This window comes from Rhamphochromis sp. 'chilingali', assembly GCF_963969265.1.
Source record: "Rhamphochromis sp. 'chilingali' genome assembly, chromosome: 11".
Classification (NCBI taxonomy): Eukaryota; Metazoa; Chordata; class Actinopteri; order Cichliformes; family Cichlidae; genus Rhamphochromis; species Rhamphochromis sp. 'chilingali'.
Window position 1 is genome coordinate 7,579,598 of NC_137938.1, and position 23,416 is coordinate 7,603,013.

The window sequence follows — 23,416 nt, forward strand, 5'->3', positions numbered from 1 at the left end:
TGACACTTGAGATAATTTCATTTGTTTAATAAAAAGTTTCTCCATTAATATATTATAGATTTAAATCTTCCGTAGAGCTCAGTGGTGAAACAATACAAAAGGGAACATTAACATGTTTGCATCGTGAGGGATTGGCATCGACAAAGAAAACAGTGTTACTGTCAAACAAGTGTTACATTATCATCTTTAAAAAACATTTTGGTTTAGCATCTAACATCCATCAACAAATATATAATATTGCACTTCACATTGGCATGAGACACCGACTCATAAGCAGAATGTAAACACACAGAGCTGCTCGTGCAGAGTGAACTCTTCCAGATGGGTTAGTTAGGAAAGGCTCCGACTGCTGCGGCCTGCACATTTGTATCTGTAACGGCGACAGAGCTCTGATTGGATTTAGTGTCCACTGTTTTTGTTTTTCCACAATTAAAACTGATCCCACTAATGTTCTTTGTGACTATGTGGTGACTTTTCTTTATCAGAAAATATCTTTCAAAGGCAATTTCTAGGAATTCTAGACACGTCTAAGGCATGGTCGACCAGGTGAACACATTTAGATATAAAACCCCCTCGTTTTTACACCAAAATGTATGTTTTGCATAAATGAGAAGAGTCAAAGTACAAGATACTTGTTTTTTTCACATTTTACATTAAATTGAAAAAATTGTTTCTGAAGCTGAAAGCCACACGTGAGTTTTCACGAATCAGTGGAATCCAATGCGTAAGGCTTTGTTCTTCACCATGGTGAACTTGCTGACAAACACTTTTGCAAAAGCGGGGTCCACCAGGTAGCGATAACACTTGGTGACCGAGGGCGGGGGCTCTGTGAGCGTCACTGGGGGCTGCAGCTGGAGGGAAGCTGCAGAGGGGGAAAGAAACTGAGAGGCACGCATCACGTAATCCACCAGCCTCCGATACTGCTGCTCGGACAGACGCTCACGAACACCGTCGCCCTGAGAGAGAGAACACACACACACGGTTACACTGCTGCTGCACCTGCCAGCTGCAGCAGAGCTAACTAAATCATACATCAAGGTTTAGGAATGCTTGTGCACACTGCTGGAAGAAATTAGTCTGGTCTTAATTAACTGCGGCACGTGATGCCATTAACATCAGTGCAGGAGTTAGAGACTCCGACTGTGTGATCGCTGCACAGCTTCATTACTTTTACAGCCTCACCTCAGCATCACTAGTAACTGTCTGCTGCTGTAACGTGAGTGTGAGCTCGCCCTGCTGTCCTGGTTCCTGCTGACACTCCACCTGGAGGCGGCAAGTGGTTTAACATTCACGTCATTATCTATAAAAGGCCCACGAGTTGTTCTCTGAGAAATGTCATCAGACTCTTTAATTCTTTGTGTCTGTGAGTTACCTCTGTGATGGGAAAGGCCTGCTGCTGGGTGTCCTCGCTGAGGCTGACGACAAAGAGCACCTCAGACGTGAGCAGCAGACAGCCGGCGTGCTCCTGACCTGACCCGCTTACGATGGTCACATCCAGGGACATGTGGAGCTCTGGACGCCCCAGAGACTGCAGCATTTTCCTGCAGTCAGAGAAAGCAGGGACGAGTAGACGCTATGAAACCAGCTGGAATCTTTATATTACCCTATAATTTAGAACTATAGACACAACTCCTCCTGCATGACATTTGTGTACATGTACACACGCACAATGAAAGCCTCCATTCAGCCTGCTAACATCAGATATACACTTTGTCTATAAACACGAGACCAAATGTGTCTGCGTACATCCTGTAATTTACATTTCTGCTTGTTCTCAGTGTGGTTCCTATTACACACATACTCAACGGGGAAATATGTGAGCAGGAACTGAAGTGTTCAGTCATGTTTCTCTGACAGTGTGTTTACTTTGGAAGGCAGGTGTTCGGATTGCGGAGCAGATGTTGAGGCAAACACAGTAGGGACAGTTTGGGTCTGCTCAGTGTTACTTTGCTCAAACAGGCTGACCCCTCAAGTGTCTGGGCTACCTGTTGTAGTAAAAATAATTGATGGACGCCTGATGGAAACCAGTTTGACTTCTCTGCAACACAGGGGAGCATTATCTCAACATTTGTGTATTTTATATCAGGATATAGATTTCTTTAATCTTCCTCTAACATTAGCAGAAAAAAAGGCCCTTGAGTGATGAAAACTCAAGTGGAATGTCAAATTTGGAATTCTTCCTGAAGGCAGATGACAGTCGACACTGACTGCTATTACAAGCAAATGTTTGATAGCTATGGAAACCAAACTAAATGAGAATAATTCTTCAGAAAATGCCATAAATGCTTTTTCTGCAGCTCCCGATAACCTCCTGGATACAGAGGCCTCTCATAAATCTTTATGATTACATTAAGAGTTCCAGTGAGAACATACTGGAATCTTTGAAACACTGAGATCTGACGCTGTATATACAGCTCCTCGGAGCCAAAGGTAACCTGCTTGGCAAGCACATGCAACCTTTGTAAACCGAGTCTCTCCAAACTACTCAGGCATGCAAAGAAAGGTGTTCCCCCTCCATGTGAAGGTACTGGGAAACATTTCTGGATAGACTCAGAGTTAAACAACAAGAACAATTTCTAGCTGGCGGCTTTGGCAGAGTGCTTATAAAAACCTTTTAACATGGCTCGATGAGAACAAGGGAGGGCAAGCTGGCTACCATGTGTGGGATCAAGGTCAAAAATCTTTGCAGGCTTGTTTGGAGGGGGTAGGTGGGGGGGTAGGTAATGAACTCTCCAAGGTTTTTTTTTCCTTTCTTTTTTTAAACAAAACAGCAAAATGATGAGAGGTAATGGGGAGGAAAAGAACAGCAGATCCTGGTGAGAATCCAACAAAAGCAAAGAAGCAGAGGCGAGAACACATGTCCCACTTTTGAAGAAGAGCTGGGCAAAGGTAAAGGAGGAGTTGGCGGGAATAAAGAGCGGCTGCAGGTCATACCAGACATATTTAAGATGGCTGTTTGGGGCTAGAGCAGACTTTTCTTCTGTAGGCAGGTAGAGCTGTTTGGGAAGCTGCCACAGTCCTGCTCCATGAAGGATCCCTGCAGAAATCAGGACAGTTGACAGCTGAGTTTTGACAAAACTGTGGATTATACACATGCTCTGCGTCTGTGTTTCATATACTGGTAAAAACAAACACTGATTAGGATGATTTTGCGTGCGCGTATTTATGCCATTGTGAGTTCATAACCCCAGTGCGTGTGGTCAGTTTTCTTTCAACCCTCTCTAGCTGTCAGCAGAGCGATGGCAGCAGCGAGCCAGTGAAGTCATCAAGTAGTTAAAACAAAGCAATAAAGAATCCAATGAGCTCCATTAATGATGTCACTGCAGTGGTACTCGGCAATGCTGCGCAGCTCTGAGTGGGTGTTTGTGGATCCATGTAACAGAGCACAAATCAGTGAACTTGATCTGCATGTGTAACCAGATGATTGGATTTTTTTTTACTGAATATATTGTCGGAGCGATTGCCAGTGGGTATGTTAGTGTGTGTGTGTGTCTTTCTGCTGATGATTAAGTTTGTGTGTCTGCGGAGCTCAGAGGTTTCAGGTAGATCAGAGCCAGGCCCTGGGGAGGTAGCGCTCTTTTATGGAGCTCCTCATCTTATTGGCAGTTTATGTGCTGTAGCCAAAAACTGCCAGCACGCACCTCAATCTTCTATCTCCAATATAAAAAACAAACAAACATTAACTCCACAGGATTAAACTGGCTGTATGTAGAAGTAGTAGCATATGTAGGCAGGCCTGCACTGTGTGTGTTTCAGCTGCTCTCTTCTGGTTCCTGGCTTATTAACCCTTAGCTCCTGCCTGAAGCTGAGAGGCACGAGATCGCCCATGCTCTGACAAACTAACTCTAATCCACACATGTGTTCATTGTTGCTGAGAGCTCCTTGGAATAAAGACTTAACACACAGTCTGTGCTAGTTATATCTCAATAGATCAAAGAGCTCACTGCAGGACATGATGGGCTGACAAATCCATTTGTAAATAAAGCTATCAACTTTTTTCTGTCCAAAAAGTTCTTAAATCATTGGCTGGTCTTCAGAAACAAAATAAGGAAACATTCATGAATTTATTACGAATGCTGTTATCTTTGACCGTGCTGAAGTTACCGTATCCAGTCTGGGAAACCAGTTCTGCTGCTCCGCCAATGGGCTTGGTAAAAACCCCCACTATGCCTTTCCCCACTCCAGAAATCACCCCTTTGGCTTTGCTACCAGCTGAGCTCTGCATCTCCCAGTTCCTTTGGAAGTTCTGCATGGGCTGGTCCACGATGCCGGCTATTGCTCCTGACAGAGAAAAGGAAAAAGTCTCTTTCTTAAACTCACCAAAAGAAAACTTTAACAAAATACAAAACGCTCAGTGAGTTCAAAACACCTCTCTAGATTATTGATAAATTGGTATTAAACCAGTAAATGTAAATGACACAGGTATTCAGACATGCTTTTAACCTATAGACCATCCACTGTGATAGATTTACAGTGCATCCACTGTGATGCAGACATGTGGGCAGCTGTTTGGTTCCAGTCAGTATATAATACATATAGGAGTCTGATTTGAGACAGACTTGAGTTTTATTGCCCTCTGAGTGTTTATTGTGTCCCTACTGTGCTGTCTCCACCACTCTGTGTCACAGCTCTCACCACAGTGTGAGCACCTCTTTGAGAATGTGCCAGTGTGCAGCAGATGAAATGTGCGTAGGCAGAATGTGTTATGCATATGAACAGTGGTGAGAAGAAAGTATTTGGCCCCCTTCTTGATTTCTTTTTTCCCATGAAATCTTTTTGTCACACTAAAATGTTTCAGATCAAACAAATGTTTGACAAAGACAACCAGAGTAAATATTAAGGAGAAAGAAGCAATCCAAACCTACCTGACCTCATGTGAAAAACTAATTGCTTCCTAAATCCAATACGTGGTTGTAGCAGCAAGAACCGCAATCGAGCATTTGTGATAACTGGCAATGAGTCTTTCATATTGCTGTAATCTGGTTCACACTTCTTTGAAAATTTTTAATTCAGACACATTGGAGGGTTTCTGAGCATTAACAGTCCACACTTCGACTAGGACACTCCAGGTCCTGAAGCAGCAAAGCAGCCCCAGACCATTACTCTACGCTACCATGCTTGACTGTTGGTGTCTGAGATGCAATGTGTGCATCTCCCACAGATGCCGTTTTTGTCCAGTCTATTTCTTATCGTTTAATAATGAACTCTGACCTTAACTGAGGCAAGTGAGGCCTGCAGTTCTTTAGATGTTGTTCTGGGTAGGCTCAGAGGCCTTTTCACCTAATAAATGAAATCATCATTTAAAAACTAAATTTTGTATTTATTCGGGTTATGTTTGCCAAATAAACCCTGCAACAGACTGACAACCTGTCCAGGGTGTTCCCTGCCTCTCGCCCTAAGACAGCTGGGATAGACCACCCCAACCTGACAAGGATAAGCGGAAGAGAATGGATTGTACACACACATATATTGCTCATTTCAAACATAACTATATTTTGGGGGTTCATTTATTACTTAATAAGACAGCTAACTGACTTGTTTGAAGTTTGGTGTTCCTTCTCATATACCTAACAAGCTAATGCCGAGTCGTGACAGTCCCTGTCTCAGTCCGTCCCCGAGGCTCTCTGGCAGCTGCCGTCTCCACTCCTCCTGCCTGGTGTAGTGCTCCTCATCCAGAGACAGACGGTCCATGTTCCTTGCCAGGCTTGTGGCTAAGTTGGTGATGGAGGTTAGGGTGCCTAAACAGAAATGAGAAATTCTTATGTTTTCTCAGTGTCTCTAGTGGCAAGGTAGAAGTACTTTTATGAATTAAATCACAGATTTAAAAACTTCAAATGAGAACATGATTTCCAAAAGTGCCCTTCACACTGATCTGCTGAGAAGACTGACTAAAGCTGGGCTTACACTGTGCGACTTTTGGCCCATTTTGAGACGATTTTTGAGTCGTCTCGGCCCGATTTTGGCCTTTATCGTGCGTCGTGGATCGTGTAGTAGACGTGGGAAAACGAGAAGCGATTAACACCTCACGACCAGCTCCCGATCATCAATCGATTGGTCGTGAGGATTTCAAACCCTCACGACTGTCGTGAGGGTGTCACCGCAGCTGCTCACACTGCGCACGCGCAAACACATAAACGTCGGTGAAAAAGACGGAGTAGCACGGCAGTGCAGCGTATGAGCTGAACACAAGCGATGGAGGCACTTGTAGAACTTTGGAAAGCTCATCCAAACCTTTTCGATGTGGCCTCACAAAATTATCACGACCACAACAACCGTGAAAATAGTTGGATCTACACTGCTGCTCAATCACAGCTGACTGATCAATGTTTTTCATTAGCAATTTAGCAAAGTTGATGGTGGTGGCGTGCGTGTCTGTGTGAGTGAAAGACAAAGAGGGAGAGCGAGCGACAGAATTTCCGTTATAACCTTCATTTTATGGACGCACAGTGTGAGCACTTGCATCAGAGCATCGGGCCGTATAGTGTGAGACCCTGATCGTGAGCGACGAACTTCTAACCCCTGCGAGTCAATCGTGCAGTTTGAGCGGGAGCTGAATAACGCGACTGAAAAAAATCGCAGTGTATGCCCAGCTTAATGTTGAGGTGGACACTAAATGTTGACTTGTGCTTTTAACCATGTCTGCCACAAAACAAAAGTGAAACACATCATTTTGTGTAACTTGTGTTTGTAAATGTTATTTGAGTCATTTCATTTATCACACGGGAGAAATGCCATAACTCCATGAGATAACTTAATCTGATGCTCTATAGTCTATATTTGTTGTGTTGTAAGTCTTGTGTGAGACTCACATGGAAACTCTTCCATCTTTGAGTCCACAAATAAAATAAAGACATAGAACAAAGACTGAGCATTTATGTTACCTTTCGAGATATGTTTGACGAAGGAGGTGGTCCCTCTGGACACTCCACTGACAAAGGCTCCAGGCCCACGTGTCAAACCCTCATATGGGAGGCGGAAAAAGTCGGATACGCCGTTACCGATGCTCCGCACCAAGCTGGCAGGACTGCCCAGGATCTCCAGAGACCCCACAACCCAGCCTGAGACAGACACAGTGTGCTGCATGGTTACATTTGTGTAGAGCAACACTACAGTACTGCACTGTGACGATCTGAACTAAAACAGGATATTTATCCATATTCTCATGGGTCGTACTCTTTGCACTGCATTCTGAGAAGTCACAAAAACTCCACTTCCTCAAGGCTATGAAACATTTTAGCAAACAGTCACAAACCACCTTCATCCAGAAAAGCCTGGACTGAAAGCAAACGCTTAAATAAACTAAACTTTAACTGTGTTATTTCTGGAGTGAGTCTCATTACTCAGAATGAACATATTTTATATTTTCATGCACGATACAATTAAAAGAAGTTTTGTATTCAACAGATATTAAAAACATTTTAGACACTCGCTCTTAGGAGGAACATTCTTCACACGTGCGCTGTGGATAAAGTGTCCTGTGTTTGCCAAAAGCAATTTAGAGTGGGAGGCTCTCTCAATCACAACAAGTCACGGAGTAACTTACAAAGTATTTCACATCATGATTAGATTTTTAAGAGTTCTTATCTCAGTAATACACACACAGAGACACACACGCATGCACGCAAAGTCTTGCATGAAATCACACGTGTGACACAGCACAGGATTTACAGCCTCCTACTATCTCACCTCTCTCATTAAACCATAGAGTCCCCTTCAGATGGCATGGCTCATTGATATTTATGCAGTGACAACTCCATCACAAAAATCAAATAGTCATTTCTCAGGACGCCGGGCCCCGCTCGGCTCTTATTCTCTGTCAATTTGCACTTGAATGATGGACTCTAATGGTAGGAAACCTACTCTAGTGGGGCCTCGTGGTTGATTCGGCTTTATATGGTTTCCCAGTTGTGGTTTTGGTAAAGCATAAAGTCCTGACAGGAGCTGATGTTTACAGGCCTGAGTCATGCCTTTAAACACACACACGTGCTAGAGTGTATGCAAAGATAGTGTGTCTATTGTCCATAAGGCTTTGTATGTGCACGGATTTACACATGTGGGCGCATGTCTGATCATAGCGCTGCACATCCTCATGTTAATCAGTCCCAGAATGCAATGTTTCCTGGAGCCCGGGTCTTTATGATGACTCAGGAAGAGGAGAAGGCGGTAGGGTGACGTGTTGAAATACGAGCAGAAATGAAGGTTCTAACGAGAGACAGCGGGAAGGAAGCGTCTGGCCAGAATGGTGATTTCTGATGTGGAAATGACTGGCTTAAATCAGACCATGTGTGGAGGCTTTGACTAGACAGGAGGACAGCACAGGAGAGCGGTATGGAGCTCTTACAGGGCCTGATAAGTCAGACTTAGACACGGTGACCGCTAAAGGATTAACCAAAACATACTGCCAACAAACTGGGTGTGAACCGTGAGTTATTGGTCAAAACTTATGATACACCACTGAATAATGACAATGACAGAACATAAGTCGTTCTCAGGCCACTGGTGATTCAGGTTTTGCTTCCTGGAGCTCAACAGTTTTCCAGCAGCCCCGGGGTGTATCATTTGAAAGATCAACTGTAGCTGTGCTGAGAAGAAATGGCAGAATTTTCTTACTTCATGCTGAATTCACATTTCATTTGGCAACCGACACCACAAATTGTGACACCAAGCCCATCATAAAGAGAATGTAGGAAAAAAGTGCATCATCTAGTGCGAATACAGGTGTTTGAGGGTAAGAGAAGCTTTATAAGTCCTGTCTGCTACCTACCTGCTCGGAAGAGGGCTCCCGCAGCATAGTGCATGGCCAGAGCATGGACGAGCTGTCTGGCTGTAGTGCAGAATGGCCCTCTCTCAAAGAGGGAGAAGGACAGAGGAGTGTGGTCTGAAGCAATGTACAGCTTCAGAGAGGCATGGATACTAACTAGCAGGTTGACAGGTTGGATGGTCAGCTTCTGCAGCTGCACGGGGTGGAGCAATGCCTGCGCTGACTGGAGAACCTGGATCACACATCACAGTTATCAAAAGAAATAATTCTCAGACATATTCCACATATCATTATGAGGTTGGATGCTGCTTCCTGTCAGTAACATAAGGTTCCATTGTAGTTATAAAGATTGTCAGAATGTAGCAACTAAAAGCAGAAATAAAACGATCGTGTCATGAATATCGCACCTGCTCAGGGAGGGTGGAGGTTGCTCCAAGTTCTTTGCTGCACCGGGTCTCTGCAGAGGCAAAAGCATGGGTGGGGATGTAGGTGTGGAACAAAGTCTTGATGTAGTAAACAAAAGTGTCTTCGAGGTAGACTCTGGCAGGCTGGAGCTGGAAGGAGAGCTGAAGAAAAAGAACCTATTCTGAGAATTGCTTCTTCACAATTGTTTGAGAGAAAGTAAAGTCATTTGGACAGAGATTATGCTGATCTCTTACAAGCTGTGACAGCTGCTGAAATGCTTTTAAGCGTGATTTTGTTTTGCCTCCAGTAAAAATGAAATCATACGTCAGGTAAGTTATGACAATGTGTTGGAAGGGAGAGTGCGGTTAGCAAACAAAAATGCACATCAAGAGATGGGAACTAATCGAACCTCCTCCACCGTGCATCTGTCCCCAGCCAGCGTCAGCCTCATCTGCAGAAAACAGGAGCGTTTGAACTCATTCATTGCTTCAGGGGACTCAGTGGGGTTGGCATCACAGCTCCACAGACTCCCAGGTTCAACTCCCCCTCTCTGATCTTGGCACAGCAGCACAGGGAAGTGGAAACTTGCCCGGTTATACAACTGGTTGTCCAATTGCAGACTGGAGCACCACACCTCGATGAGAGATGAGTCACACAGCAGAGCTGGGATGGCTGCTGTACCCACAGAGGGGTCAACGGCTAGCTCCGGGGGCAGGGAGATAGGCGTGGGAGCCAGGCTTAGGAGTAGCTTGGTTAATGTGAGTCTCAGGAGCTCCACCGAACTGGTGGGACTGGTGATATCATCACTTAGCACCATGCTGGCCTCACTCAGGAGGATGCAAACAGACAGTGTGGAAGACCTGAAAACAAAACAGAAATATTAACCAAAAAGATCTACAGTGGGAAGAACAGAAACGATTAAAAATAAATGGTATTTACAAATGAAAATATAGCAACAGTTAAAGTAGCCATAAAATTATTTGTCATTTTTTGGGTACAGTCAGGAAACCTTTCCAGGCTCTGATTATTTGTAAAGGATAATAAGGGACCATCTACCAGAGCACTTTAACAAAGATCATTGTCTGAGGTAATTTGTTTACATTTACCTAACATGTGATTATATTAATATCCTGTTTTGCCAAAATGACAAAGCAGCTTGCATGTGTTGATGTAATGGAATAAAGCTGTAATACTATGTTCTACTGTACAACTAACCACGCTCATGACAACACTAGAAGGTTTTATTGCCCTCCTGTGGTGAAAATGATGCCTGTTTCTTCATGTTTTGAGTACTGCATGAAAACATAGCTGTTAACAGTAATCATAAAGCAAATGGAAGTGAACACAGTAATAGGCACAGGGGTAGATAGCTTGAGGTTAGGAACAACAACATGCATGCTTGATTTCTCGTGGCTCAATTATGTGGGGAACATAAATCGACAACAATAAAACCACTGCCTGTGCACGCATACCTGCTGTGTTGGTTGATTACAGTGTCCACGCTGCCCTCTGGTGCCAGAGACAGAACCAGGGTGCCTTTCTCATAGGCCACGTCTATGTAGAGACAGCCAAAGCCTGGCAGGAACACCACCTGAACAGCAGCAGAAAACTAATGACATTATTTGTCACATGATACTTTGAAGAAGAACTTTTACACAGTTCTAGCTCAGGTCAGTGTGTGTATGTGTGTGTTTCAGAAGTTACACGTGTCTGACTTTAACCTATGCCACTCTAGGTTCAGAGTCATCACACAGTCATGTGAAGAAAGGAAGTAGATCACTGCTGAACGCTTGGCTAAGCAGTCATAACAAGTCTAGCCTTTGACTTCTCACTCCTACCACACAGGTCAAATTCAGACTTCACGGTAACCAGAGATACAGAGCCTCAACCACCCCACCCCCGCCAACCCACAGCTGCCTAGACACAACAGTAAACATTACACATACTGCTCCTTAACATTTTGCTAACCCTACATTATTACCCCAGACCAGACCGAACATTCTTACCCCGGATCACCATTTAACCCCAGAACACGCACAAAACGAAAAACTAATGTTGCGTGAAGAAGGTTCCGACATACCTCTAAAACCTGATTTTCATTTGTAATGGATCAGCCACACAAACCAAGTTTAATTGTTAACTTGTTTTCCTAATGCGAAGCTAATTTAAAAGAAAAATAAGTGAAAACCTGGGTGCTTGTATTTTATCATCATCATCAGTCACAAGACTGTGACGGGGCTAATCTTCATTACCAGCAAAACATAATGAACTCTGGCTCCATCTAGCTGCTCCTGAGGTTTTGTTATCACTGACATCTGTGGTGTTAGGAAAGGTGTTTCTGTGTGTTTAGGTCAAAAGTTCAGATTGGTCTATCACTAGGAGGAGGAATGACTTAAGTGGTACATTTCTTCAATTACTACTCTTTTACCTGAGTGCCAGGGCAGTTGATATCTATGGGGTCTGTCCAGTCGGTGGTGCTGTGGTCCGAGGTGTTTTTCAGCAACAATGTGGGCAGCATCTCTTTCTGCTTGCACTCTGGGAAACTGGAAAAGTGGTAATAGAGTTCATGGTGCAGGGAACAGTTAGCAGGCAGAGCACGACAGTACACCTCAGTCCTTGGAGTTTCTGTGAAACAAAAGAGAGGAAAAAAAAACGTGCAAGAGAAAAATTTTGAGTTTAACCACAAGGCTTATTAAAACACAGAGTAGAGGTTTCCAGTGTAGCCAGAAGGTGCCCTGCTTACCTTTGACATTTTCCTTTAAAAGCAGTGGGATAGGACACTTGTTGTGGATTAGCATGCGGGGACAAGGGTCTTCATTAAGGGTGATGTATGTCACTCCAAGGTGCTCCTGATAGGTCAGGACTATTGCTCTGCATGAAAAAATAACATGAATAAGGTAAAAGGGCAATTTGAAGAAATTGTTTGAATCGGCCCAAAACTGAATACAAGTTTCATGAAGTCATCCTTTTCTGGGAAATCTTGCTGACAGACAAATGGACAGACCGACAAATCACATCTATGATGTACCTCCACCTCAGCTCTGGCCATAACAGGGCAATAAACCCATAAATAAACTGTCTGCAGACAGCTCACATCCCAGCCCTTTCTAACCACACACAGATAAGCAGTCACACACCCGTCAACACGTCAAACGTCACATTATTGCAATGTCCATTTGCAAATCTCTAAATGCATCTAGGGGCAGAGCCCTAACTGAACCCAGGCAATGCATCATCACTGTGTGTGTGTGTGTGTGTGTGTCCATGTTTGTATTTGTGTTTATATCTGTGTGTCTGACTACACATACAATTATGCACAAATGAAGAAAATGAACTAAAGCTGGCCAGTTTTATCACCATATCATACGGGTGTATCCGTAAAAAACGAAATTGTCCATTTATGAGCTATTTATCACCAAGTGTATATATCACTGTGTGTTCAGTCCCTGAAAGCCATCCAACCAGCTATCTAAATGGGCTACACTAGATTAAAAGAAGAGAAAAACAACACGAAATTCAGATGGATGAATTGCACAAGAGCAGCTGATAAACTGACAGTGGAAATGTTGAGGGGATTTCTCCTCCTGCTTCATCATCAGTGTGTAACAAAGTGTGACTAGCTACAGTGTCTCCTCTCTTTATGTCTAGTGCCAGCTGGGGTTCGGTGCCCAGCTCTAAATGGACTGTCACGGCCAGCAAACCGCAAATGTTCTGCTTCACCCACCTGCTGCTCAGGCCACCCCCTGAGTCTGGTTCCCTGGGAACAGATAAACTCTGCCTGGGGAAGTCTTGCCGGATGGGAGCGGGAAGGCTCCATGCTGCAGATCCAACACCGGCGTCAGGCCTTGGACACAAGCTGAAGAGCATGTGTCTGAGTGGCAAAGGGAACTCCACCATTCCCTGGATGCTGGTTTGGAGGAGGTCCCAGCATGGCACTGAGCACGGTTTGGCTTGGGATGAATTCTCAGGGGGAAGGAGTGTGAACGTGGCCGTCTCTGGTATCTCACAGATCTGGGAAGAGTACATAATATAAATATTATAAAAAGGCAGTTGAGAGGAGAGAAAAAGGAAAATAAATCATGGTAAGAATATAAATAAATGACAGATGAAGGGGGAAAAAAATAGAAAACGAAAGAGACAAAAAGAAGAGGGCAAGGTGACATGAGCAAATGAGAATAAAGAGGAGAAATGGTCAAACATCTGATCAGAAAACAGGATATAAGATGGGACACGAAGGCCAAGAAGAAAAGAAAGCCAGAGAGCAAAGAAGATGCAAGTGATTACAACAAAAGATACATGGTAAAACCACATTGTTATTCTACTCTATTCTTTCTCCCACTGAGCTTAGAGCTAAATTGGTAGCAGAGAAGCCCTGCTGTGCTGGCTTAACAGCCAGTGAGCAGTGTGTAGTATAGGACTACAGGGATTAGGCTCTAAGCATGATGAATAGACAAACTAGAAAGGCATTCCTAGCCTTGTTTGCGGTCTGTGTTATTGTTAAGCCCATCGCCCGCTCTTTAGTTTCTTAAGCTCTTTTTTTAAAAAGGTTTTTCAGTCAATTAGTGGCAACTGGCAAGCTTTGCCATCCTTCCATAAGGGGATCTGAAAGCTTGTTAAATGACATCACAACATTGTTGCCCTCTTTAGGGACAAGCAGCAGATGAAAGCAGGAAGGAAACCTGCATCCAATTCTGGGTGTTTGTCTAATGTCCCTATGAAGTGCCATTGCCACATGGTGAGAACGGCAGAGGGAGAGAGGGGGCTGGGGGAAGGTTTGGGACATGATCTGATGGAAAACGGCTTGCAACATCCCAGGGTATGTGTGCTGGGGTAGACACACTGCGTTTGCAATGTGCATGGGGAATAAAATGTATGTTTGAAGCTTCAGGAACTTGAGCAGGCAGACAGGAGAGACATGACGCAGGACCATAAGCACACACAAATGCCACAAGGATAGAAAGTAGCATTGTGAAATGAAACTCTGGGCCAAACATTTACACCGTTTTAGAGTAAGAGCTAACAGTTGAGGATGTGGTCAGGTGTTGTGATGTATGATGAATTGTCCTTGTCTAGTCTGAAACATACTAAAAATATACTGAACCTGCATTGCTGTGTTTCACATTTTAACATTTGCCAAAATTCTCAGCTCATTAAGTCAAAGATGATAAACCGAATTCAGAGAAACCTTCATTCCCTCCCTATGACAGGAAAAAGCATGCATTCAAATTACCTGGTCATCAGCTGCCAGTGCGTGGTCACTCAGCAGGGGCCTGTAGTGTATAGTGTAAGGAGTGTTGTTGACAAGAATTGTCCTGTCCTCTATCTGCAAGATCTGGATGCCATGTCTCACCACAGATGACACACAGAACTGACACAGCTACAGAGGAAAGAACAGGCAATAAGCTGTCAGCGATAAATGATTAAAGAAAGTAACAACGTTGCTTCTTGTGAGATCTGTAAGTCATCATGTGGTCACGAGGACGACAAATGGTGAATAGATGGCAGGATGGATCCATGCTGTCAACGCTCCATATTCTGTCCCTATGCAGAGATTGAGACTCATCAGATAGGGAAACGTGTTTAAACGTAGCCTTATTTTACAGTTCTCAGGATGGAGCGGCACTGCGTGTGGTACCTGCTTCCAATGTCAAGGAGGTGTGTTCAGAGATGCACATGTTTTTTGCCTTTCTAATTTCACCATTGCCTCCAACTTTGTTATTTTTTCCCAGGATATTGCTAAACACTGGCTGCTTTTTCTTTTTCACATAATTCTCTGTAAACCCACTGGTGGCTGTTTGAGGAAATCCAAGTGCATCAGCAGTTTCTGAAAAACCAGTTCACTTGGCATCAATTCTAAGTCACTTAAATGACCTGTCTTCTAGACTCTGATGCTTGGTTTCAACTTCAGCAGATCCACTTGACCGTGTCTACATGCCTGAGCACAGTGAATTTCTGCTATGTGATTGGCTGATTAGACATTTGTTTCAAAAAGCATTTAAACATGTGTATCTATCGAATTAGCCGGTGAGTTCTCATGCTGGTAGGAGCTCTGTTGATTTGGGAAATATATTACAATTATTTCTTCAAGAATTATGTATTCTTTTCCACTTGCCTCCCTAATAATTCATCAGAACTTTTTGATTCAAACCACATTATGGCTTTGTAAAAAAAGAAAGAAAGAAAAGAAAAAAGAAAGAAAAACCACAATGTAATTCAATAACTGGCAGAAAATAAATAAACCTAAGATATATGGACAAAACCCCCAAATTAAAAACATTTCTTGACAAATATGCCTAAACTTCACTTCAGTTTTAACAAACTATTTCACTTTCCCAGTGAGCGACTGTATATTAAAAAAAGCTTTGAAGTTTCCTTCACCTTCTGTTTACCAGGGAAGGCTCCCAGTGTGATGTCAGCTTCAACATATCCCTCCTCATCCAGAGTGACCACCTCTGAGCTTGATCCCTCCTTCCACCGAGGAGAAGTTAGGTCATGAACTAGTTTCAGGGCTGTAGACTTGTGGACAGTGTTAGTTTGGGCCCAGTAGATACCAATCTGGAATGCTTCCTGGATTGCAATGAACAGGAGTTCAGGTTAGAGAATGACAACAAGAGACAGAGAATGAAGGAAGCATCAAAAAATTTACTATCAAATTTGAAGCTGTGACTTCTCTCCAAAAAGCTCAACTAAGTGCTCCTGTATATCAATTCATACAGTCCTCGCAAAGTACTGTATGAATTCATTACTAGTAACCTCAGTGCTCCACACTGATTGTTCATCTGGCTCTGGAGCATACTGATGATCAAAACACCAGCCTTCTCCTATTAAACCAATCCGGTGTGAGAGTTGCAGCTGCAACTGTCTTCTCTCGACGTGTCGCTCCATGATAAATAGGAGGTTGCTATGGAAACAACGATGTATTTGTTTCTATTTCACAGGCTATTACACATTTACAACTTTTTATTTTGTTTCCTCGTGCTGAACCATATTAGGTCTTGTTCTTTGATACACTGCCTTCCCGCCTAGCGCTGGGTTTCTGACAGAGAAATGTGCGTATGTGTGTGTGTGTTACGTTCCAAAGGGGGAAAACCATCTGCAGGCTGTTCTTTCTGATCTCAGAAGCCAGTGAGAATGCATGCCTGCAGTATACGGTGACAGAGCTTGGCCGCAGTTAAAGACTTAGGCAGGGAATATTGTTGTAATGCAGCTCTGGTGAATGATCTCAGGTTTTGTGCTTATTAGTCGAGACTGAAGTGAGAAAAGAGCTGGTTCCATAATAATGGCTTTAATGCCACAAAAAGACATCCATGTCCTGATGTCAAAATATATATTTGCTGAATTATTACGACTATTGTCATGATGTCACAAAGACGTTGGCAAGTACAATACAGTCTATTAATGTCTTTCAAAATAAGAATGAGTTTTACTGGAAATGTACTTCTGCTGAAGAAAAATAAGTAATAAATGAAAGTTTGACACTTTGTTTTGGACTCTTACTGATCTTTAAGGCTATGATATAGAATCTGTGGAATATAAGGAGATTTTAGGGACTTGGGCCATTTTTATCTTTTGTAGCTTTGAGTGTTTAAACAACTCCCATATACATTTACATACTCCCATATGCATACAAAGATCTTGTCGCACTCTACCTTGAAGTTGGGCGGTACAATGACCTTGCCGGCTGGTATCTGCAGTACGATGGTCTCTCCCTCAAAAAGCCAGAGATCCCATTGGGAATCATTGGCCAGTAAGGCCCAGGGGAGCAGCTCCACCAGGAGTGTGTTTAGACCAGGTTTCCAGCAGGAGAGCTTCACCTGCATAGGACTGTCCCATTGTGCAAGAGGCTCGAGCACTGACCTGTTGGAAGAGAACACTTCTTGGATAAATCACTCCAGCAGAATCCCAGTATGGAGAAGTTGATTTGAGGAAAATGGTCACTTGAGTCGAAGGTTTGCATCATTTTACACTAAAGTATTTTAAGCACTGCTGCACCGTATAAGAACTAAATGTCTCACCCTTTCAGTCTTAATGATCAACTTTATCAAAACACTCCATAAAAATGGAAACCTTACATGGTTTAAATTTGGCAAATCTGACATATCAGATTGGGCAGCTTCCAAGGCTCCTGATATTTTTAGACAGTTTCTTGGTTGTCTCATTCTAACCACTTCAACTGTGCTTATAATCAGTGATTGTGTGCACTGACTGTGATGTCACCATAGATCTCAAATTTGAGCAGAGAACAAACAAACAGGTCCAACATTTGTGTGAAGGGTTAAGGTGTGAGGTGAGGAGCGATACAGAGAGCAAGCTCGTCATTTTTCCCCAGCGTTGATCGGGTTGTGTATTATGAATTCGACCCCTGGCTGAGACTATCGATGCAGAGCTGTAGCGCACTGAAGTGTCTGAGGAAGAACGTTCAGAGAAAATGATCTGGACTCGGAGTGGCAGCTCAGATGAACGTTAAGCTGCAGGATCGCCATTTTGAGACATGGAAGGAGTACCAGCACCCACTGCAGCTGCTCAAGTGCTGAGAGACATTCCTCTCAGTTCCACTGAGAGATCTAAAAATAGCAGCTTTGCTGAAAACAGTCCAGTGGTGTAATGAGTCACTGACCTCGAACGTGAGATACGCCAAATTGAAATCTTGAAAGGCTTTTGATTTTTTTTGTTCTTGTTCTCAGAACTTTTTGATCACACCTCGTGCTGACCAATAATGTACTGACAGCAGTCACACAAGCTAAACAAATACACAGACAGAAGTGGTCTGCAAACAAGTTATGCAATACAAACAGATCCAGAGAACAGTTGACAAGACATTTGGGATCACACATGGGCATGTTGAGACACAGACAAACAGGCAGACAGACAGACTCATTTTTCCACTAATTCACTGACACGGCACTCATTTCATGGTAATCATCATCTTGTGAGCCCTAAACAGTGCTGAGTGCCAGAAGAGAACCAAACAAACTCAGACTTACTCTGAAGTTCAAAGCCATCAAAGGCAAACCAGTCTTCTCTCTCCCACAAGGCCGCCTGGACTCTGCTCAACCTACCAACCTGTCAGCTCAAACTTGTCACAAACCCAAAGACTGACTGCAGTGAAATGGGACCAAAAACACTGGGAACAGCTTTTCTTTACCATTTACTGGTGTTTATGGTAGTGTGTGTGTGGTTAAATGCACCACTGACCTTGCGGATGGAGACAAAAAAGTGCAGGGCTCATAAATCATACTGGAGAGATCACAAAACTGTAATGGAAAATAATGTGCTCAGCAGCTTTAGTCTAACCCCAGTGATTCTGGAGATTAGGGTTTTAAAAGTGTGAATTTTGAGAGGCTGCTGCTCTCAAAACCCGTACACATAGCAGCTCGAGTACACCACAAAAAGAAGGTGTTTTTTTTTTTTAAATGATTATGGAGGTGCCCCACTGCCTTTAAAAACCCAACAAAGAGAATAAAAAAAACCATTTACCACTTCAAACTTCCTTTGCCCTTTTAAGGCACAATATTTACACACTGCCTGCCAAGGAGCTTGCTTGGTGTTGGTCTGGTTTCTTGACTGTGCCAGGAAGACAGAGTACTATTTCCAAACAGCAAACTCTATCACTATTATCAGCATTAAAGAATAATATACAAATTAAACTGTGGCTTTAGCTTTCTGTCCAAGTTTTGAGTGTGTTTAAAGACAGCAATCAGAGCTATTAATCCTAATGACATCCCCCTTTTCCCTCAACATTTTTCCCGATGCTCCTTCGGAGCAGCAACTTCACAGATTAGACAAACTGCCGCTTTCTATGATGGGAAGTGAGCTTTGGCCTTGGACTTTGTCTCTCAGGAAAAATAGAGAGGCCCGATTCAAAGAGAAACCTAACACCCGATACCAGCCCTCCACACAGACGCAGTGTGTGACATTTAAAGGTGAGCGATGTGTACGGTGGTGTAAGTGCAACACAATGGTATAAGTGTGTATACACACATGTGCATAGCAACAATCTGTGTGTGTGTGTGTTTGCATATGTATCAAGTGTAGGGAAACCAAGGCAACCACAAGCAGACATATGGCCCACATGTCCAGCAGATCCGCTGGGACTCTTTGTAACTTGGAGCCTGTGGGAGAGCATGTGGCTGCGTCTCCTACTGCTGCTATCAAGATGATTCCCAGAATGACATTTGTAGACAGATTCCCATGTGTGTTCTGCCTGACACTATACGTAAACTCATCCACGGGCCACATTTACACATGTGCAGGCATACACATACAAGTGTATATACGATGCATGCTCTGCAGAGATGGGCCAAGCCATAACCAAATGCAAGACCCTCTCACTTGTGTGAGAAAGTGGGACAGCCTTAATCTCCGGTCTGTGGGGACAGCAGTGGTATTGCTGCTAATGTCTGATGCATGGCTCTGCATTGTCTTTGCAGTTAACCGTTTTATTATGAGAACAAAGAGTGAGCAATAAAAAGAAGCTTCTTTCAATCAAGGCTCGCTTGCACAACTATCTGCTTTGAGGAGGAATGCTGTAAGAAGCTAAGCATTAGAAAAATAACACACTGGTGGGCTGCGTATTATGAAACTTTAAATTTAATGCTAGCCACAAAAGAGCCATGACAGGGATGAAAAAGAGTTATTGATGCTACTTATTAAAAAGATCATGAGGTGTCTTAATGAACAGAAAGAAAACTGTTTTTAAGTAGAGAATGGAAAAAAAACAAACATCTGCCAGTAAAGAAATATTCACAGCACTTTGTACCCTTGCAAACATATATCCCACATCAAATCTACCAGCCAGTGCAATGCAAAGAGTACCTGCCAGCGTCTTTGATGACATACGGCCATGGAGGCTCATTGCTTCTCTTTGGACCATAGAAATCAGCCAAGATGTTTTCTGGATTGTCCTCGTGTCCAGTCTTATTCAGTATCTGCTTGATTAGGCTGGTGGAGATGGGCACAGCGCAGTGCGAAGCATCTTCATCTTCCCTAAAGAGAGAAAGCACAAACATAAAATCATTGCAATTTCCTCAAACAGCGTGTGACTGTGACGTGTGTTCATGGAGAAAGTAGACACCCTAGATTTGATAAGACACAAGAGACAGCTGATTTAACTCAAAGATTAGGAGATATCAAGTTCAGTGAAAGTGTGATAAAAGTAAACAAATAAAGGCACTGCCTGTGACACAAAATCATTTTTTACCAGCAAATCTGGCTTGGCAGTATGTTATTTTACACCAGAAACAATTCAAATATACTTTATTTCACTATAAAACAAGACATCCTTTGACAACATCTGACTATTCCCATTGTTCTTTTCGATGCAATTAAAGTGACCCCTAGCTACACTCCACTTTTGCCCTGAAACCTTGAAGCGGGTTCAATCTGCCTTTTGTTATGGACTCCTCTTCATGACACGCAGTCTTGTCTTACAAACACTAACTCATAAGGATCAGAGAAAAAAAGCTAAATGGCAGTAAATAACCCCACTGAATACCTAGGTCCCAGACACTGGTCAATTATGGCTTTGCAACAACAAGAGAAAAAAAATCCAACAGTTTAATAACCTCTTCTCTTTATCTGGGCATCCAGTTCCACTTGGCCAAAGCAAAGCAGCCCCTTACCCCAGAGCAGTAGTTTATTAATAGAGCCCATTGTGCTATAAAGGGAACACAGGGGCTATTGCTTATGGATCTGGGGCAAGACAGACGAGAGGGACAAGGTGTTGACGGGAAGCTTCTCATCCAGAGCAGTTCCTGAGGGGGAAAACTGGAAGAGGCTTCTGATTGTAGCTCTTGATCTTCTAATGTGGTGGCCAGAACAAGGAGAGCAGGACATAAGAGTTCTGGTTAAGACTTGTCTGTGTCTCTTGTGCGGAGACCACAGCTCTGTTCTCTACCTCGTCCATTAAAGCCCACAACTATGCGTAATTACAGGAAGGAAAGATGAGCTGTTGACCAGCGAACAGACTGGATCTGTCCTAGGGGTTTGGGGTCGGGGGGAAGGGGGGCCTTGTGTGCATCTGTACGAAATGTGTGTATGTTTACAATTGTGGCTTGTAGTGTGTGCTTATGAGAATGGAGAGGGATGAGGGATGGATTGAGCTGCGGGGGACAGGAGAGGAGAGTATGCAAGTTTGTGCGGTTTGAAACGGTTTAGGCAGCGGACGGATCGTAAACACGAGGAGCATTGTGGTTGCAATCTAGAAAGACAAGACACTTAGTTCTTTCTGAGCTTGCTTTTTGTACAACTGAAAAGGATTTATCTTCAACAGCAGGGGCCAAATACATTCCCAGTCACTGTACAGCCACTGCGGTTCCTTTATGGCAGCTGAAATCAAAACAAACTTTGTGACCAGATATCTAAACACAACAGTTACAGCAAAAAAAAAAAAAAAAATCTCTCAGGGAGAGTCAATTACACTCAACGTTTACTCTGTTTATTCAGATCACCACCACTTGCTACCAAAAGGTTGACCCCCCCACCCCCACCCAGCACCCCCCCTTATGTATTTGCATAAAACAACTTAAATTACATTTGGAAAGATAACAAATATAGTAGAAGCAACAACAAAACAATATGTGCATGTGGTAGCCATTTCCCTTGGGGCCACACACACTGAAGCATAAACACTTCTGTTACTGAACGACACCATGCGCCAAAACACATGCCATGTACATATATATATGACATGAAATGAGGTGTAGTGGTGATGCTAGATAAAACAGATAAAATACAAATGAATTTCTTAGCATTTCTTTGATGGACTTGGCTACAATGATAAATTGTACAGTTATTGGTTTCTTACGCAGAGGCTATGGGAAATATGTGCAAACACATAAGGACAAACTGGGGCAAGTAATAGGCGTAGCAATGATGTATGTGACAGCCTCTGCCCATGATGAAGTGGCATCTGTCACACTTACACTGGCACATTTCTAACCAAGACAATGACAGGCACGGACCACACACAGACACCGGGCTAGTGCGCATACATTTTTTTACCTCATGCAAACATAGACATAAAAAAGTATTATTTCTACACAAACAAACTACTGGAAAAAAAAACCTGCTTTGCTGGGGCTTTATCTAAATGAGGTGTAATGATGGCCCCGCCTAAAATGTCAGAATTGAAGCTATGTGTCAGCCAAGGTGGCTTCCTCTGTGTGTTGGTTCTGTGTGCGTTCCCAGGCTATGTGTGAAAATTATATGTCATGCTCCCTGAACCACTCTTTCACAATTTGAGCTTGACAAACTGTCATGAGAAAGAAAAATACACTGAAAAATCCTGTCATTCAGTATTTTTAGGCACATAAAGTCGCTAAACCTACACCTAAAAACCACTGGAAGGTGCTCACCTATTTGCCATGTGGTGAGGTTTTTTTTGTCTAGGCAGTGCACAATAAAGGCAGTGCAAAAGGACTACAACAACTAAATTGGCCACTGAAAATGTCTGCTGGAAGAGAATAGTTTTGGTTAAGACCAAATGACAAGAATATGAGGTTAAACTGCATCGTAGCAAGAGCCTACCACCATCATTAGGAGTGATGTCAGATGTGCAGAAATTGTAACATGTAACATGTTTGTGAAGCTGAGGTGTGTTATATAGTGTTTCATAGATCTTAAGCATGAAAAGGTATTAGACATTACTTGAACTACTATGTCCTTTTTTGGACCAATGCATTTTATTTTTTTTTACCTGGCTTGGAAAGTGAGATGGTGGGTGAGGTCAGCTTCCGTGTTTAGCAGGGGCTCCTGGTGACCCTGTCCACGTATTAGCTGGCTTTCTCGCAGTCCGAGGCTCCTCTTCTCTATATGCACGATTAGAGAGTCCGGCAGGTGGCTCCTCATGACAAACAGTGGACTGAAAACCACCTGGAACATGGTTTTCATACAGAACAATCAATGAAAAGACAAACTGATGAGAGGAAAACTAAATCAGGAAAAATAATGATTACACCAAAAATGTAAAGTTCTTAATCTTAAGTGTTGGATAATTACTTAGTTCCCAGAGATCAAAACAAAAAGGTTTAAAATATTCTGTAACGGTAAATATTGTAACAGATGCTCACCACTCTTTGCTGCATATGAGAGTTGGGTTCGATTGTGATGAGCGTGCACAGAACATAAAGCAATGAGCCATTAGAACAAGGCACCTGAAAGGAAACAAACTAGCTGTTAGAAGATATCAATACCAAAGAAGCCTGAAGGATTTTCAACAAACTTGACCTCTGACCTTGACTTTGATATTTG

At 43.1% G+C, this 23,416-nt stretch overlaps 1 protein-coding gene across 3 annotated transcripts in view; it reads right to left on the reverse strand.

Annotated features, from left to right (window-relative positions):
- Positions 1-12: 12 nt before the first annotated feature.
- vps13b (vacuolar protein sorting 13 homolog B) overlaps positions 13-23,416 on the reverse strand; it is a 302,426-nt gene continuing 279,022 nt past the window's right edge. For all 3 annotated transcript variants that reach the window (XM_080895821.1, XM_080895823.1, XM_080895822.1), the window contains exons 49-68: positions 23,236-23,319; positions 22,863-23,038; positions 19,982-20,152; positions 16,816-17,023; positions 15,545-15,733; positions 14,397-14,543; positions 12,891-13,177; positions 11,910-12,037; positions 11,595-11,791; positions 10,639-10,757; positions 9,576-10,026; positions 9,169-9,327; positions 8,765-8,993; positions 6,882-7,058; positions 5,568-5,738; positions 4,105-4,281; positions 2,935-3,037; positions 1,373-1,541; positions 1,183-1,263; positions 13-956 (exon numbers count right to left, since the gene is read on the reverse strand). In XM_080895821.1, the coding sequence (XP_080751947.1) occupies positions 708-956; positions 1,183-1,263; positions 1,373-1,541; positions 2,935-3,037; positions 4,105-4,281; positions 5,568-5,738; positions 6,882-7,058; positions 8,765-8,993; positions 9,169-9,327; positions 9,576-10,026; positions 10,639-10,757; positions 11,595-11,791; positions 11,910-12,037; positions 12,891-13,177; positions 14,397-14,543; positions 15,545-15,733; positions 16,816-17,023; positions 19,982-20,152; positions 22,863-23,038; positions 23,236-23,319 (3,672 nt within the window). In that variant the 3' untranslated portion in view covers positions 13-707. The remainder of the gene's footprint in view (positions 957-1,182; positions 1,264-1,372; positions 1,542-2,934; positions 3,038-4,104; positions 4,282-5,567; positions 5,739-6,881; positions 7,059-8,764; positions 8,994-9,168; positions 9,328-9,575; positions 10,027-10,638; positions 10,758-11,594; positions 11,792-11,909; positions 12,038-12,890; positions 13,178-14,396; positions 14,544-15,544; positions 15,734-16,815; positions 17,024-19,981; positions 20,153-22,862; positions 23,039-23,235; positions 23,320-23,416) is intronic.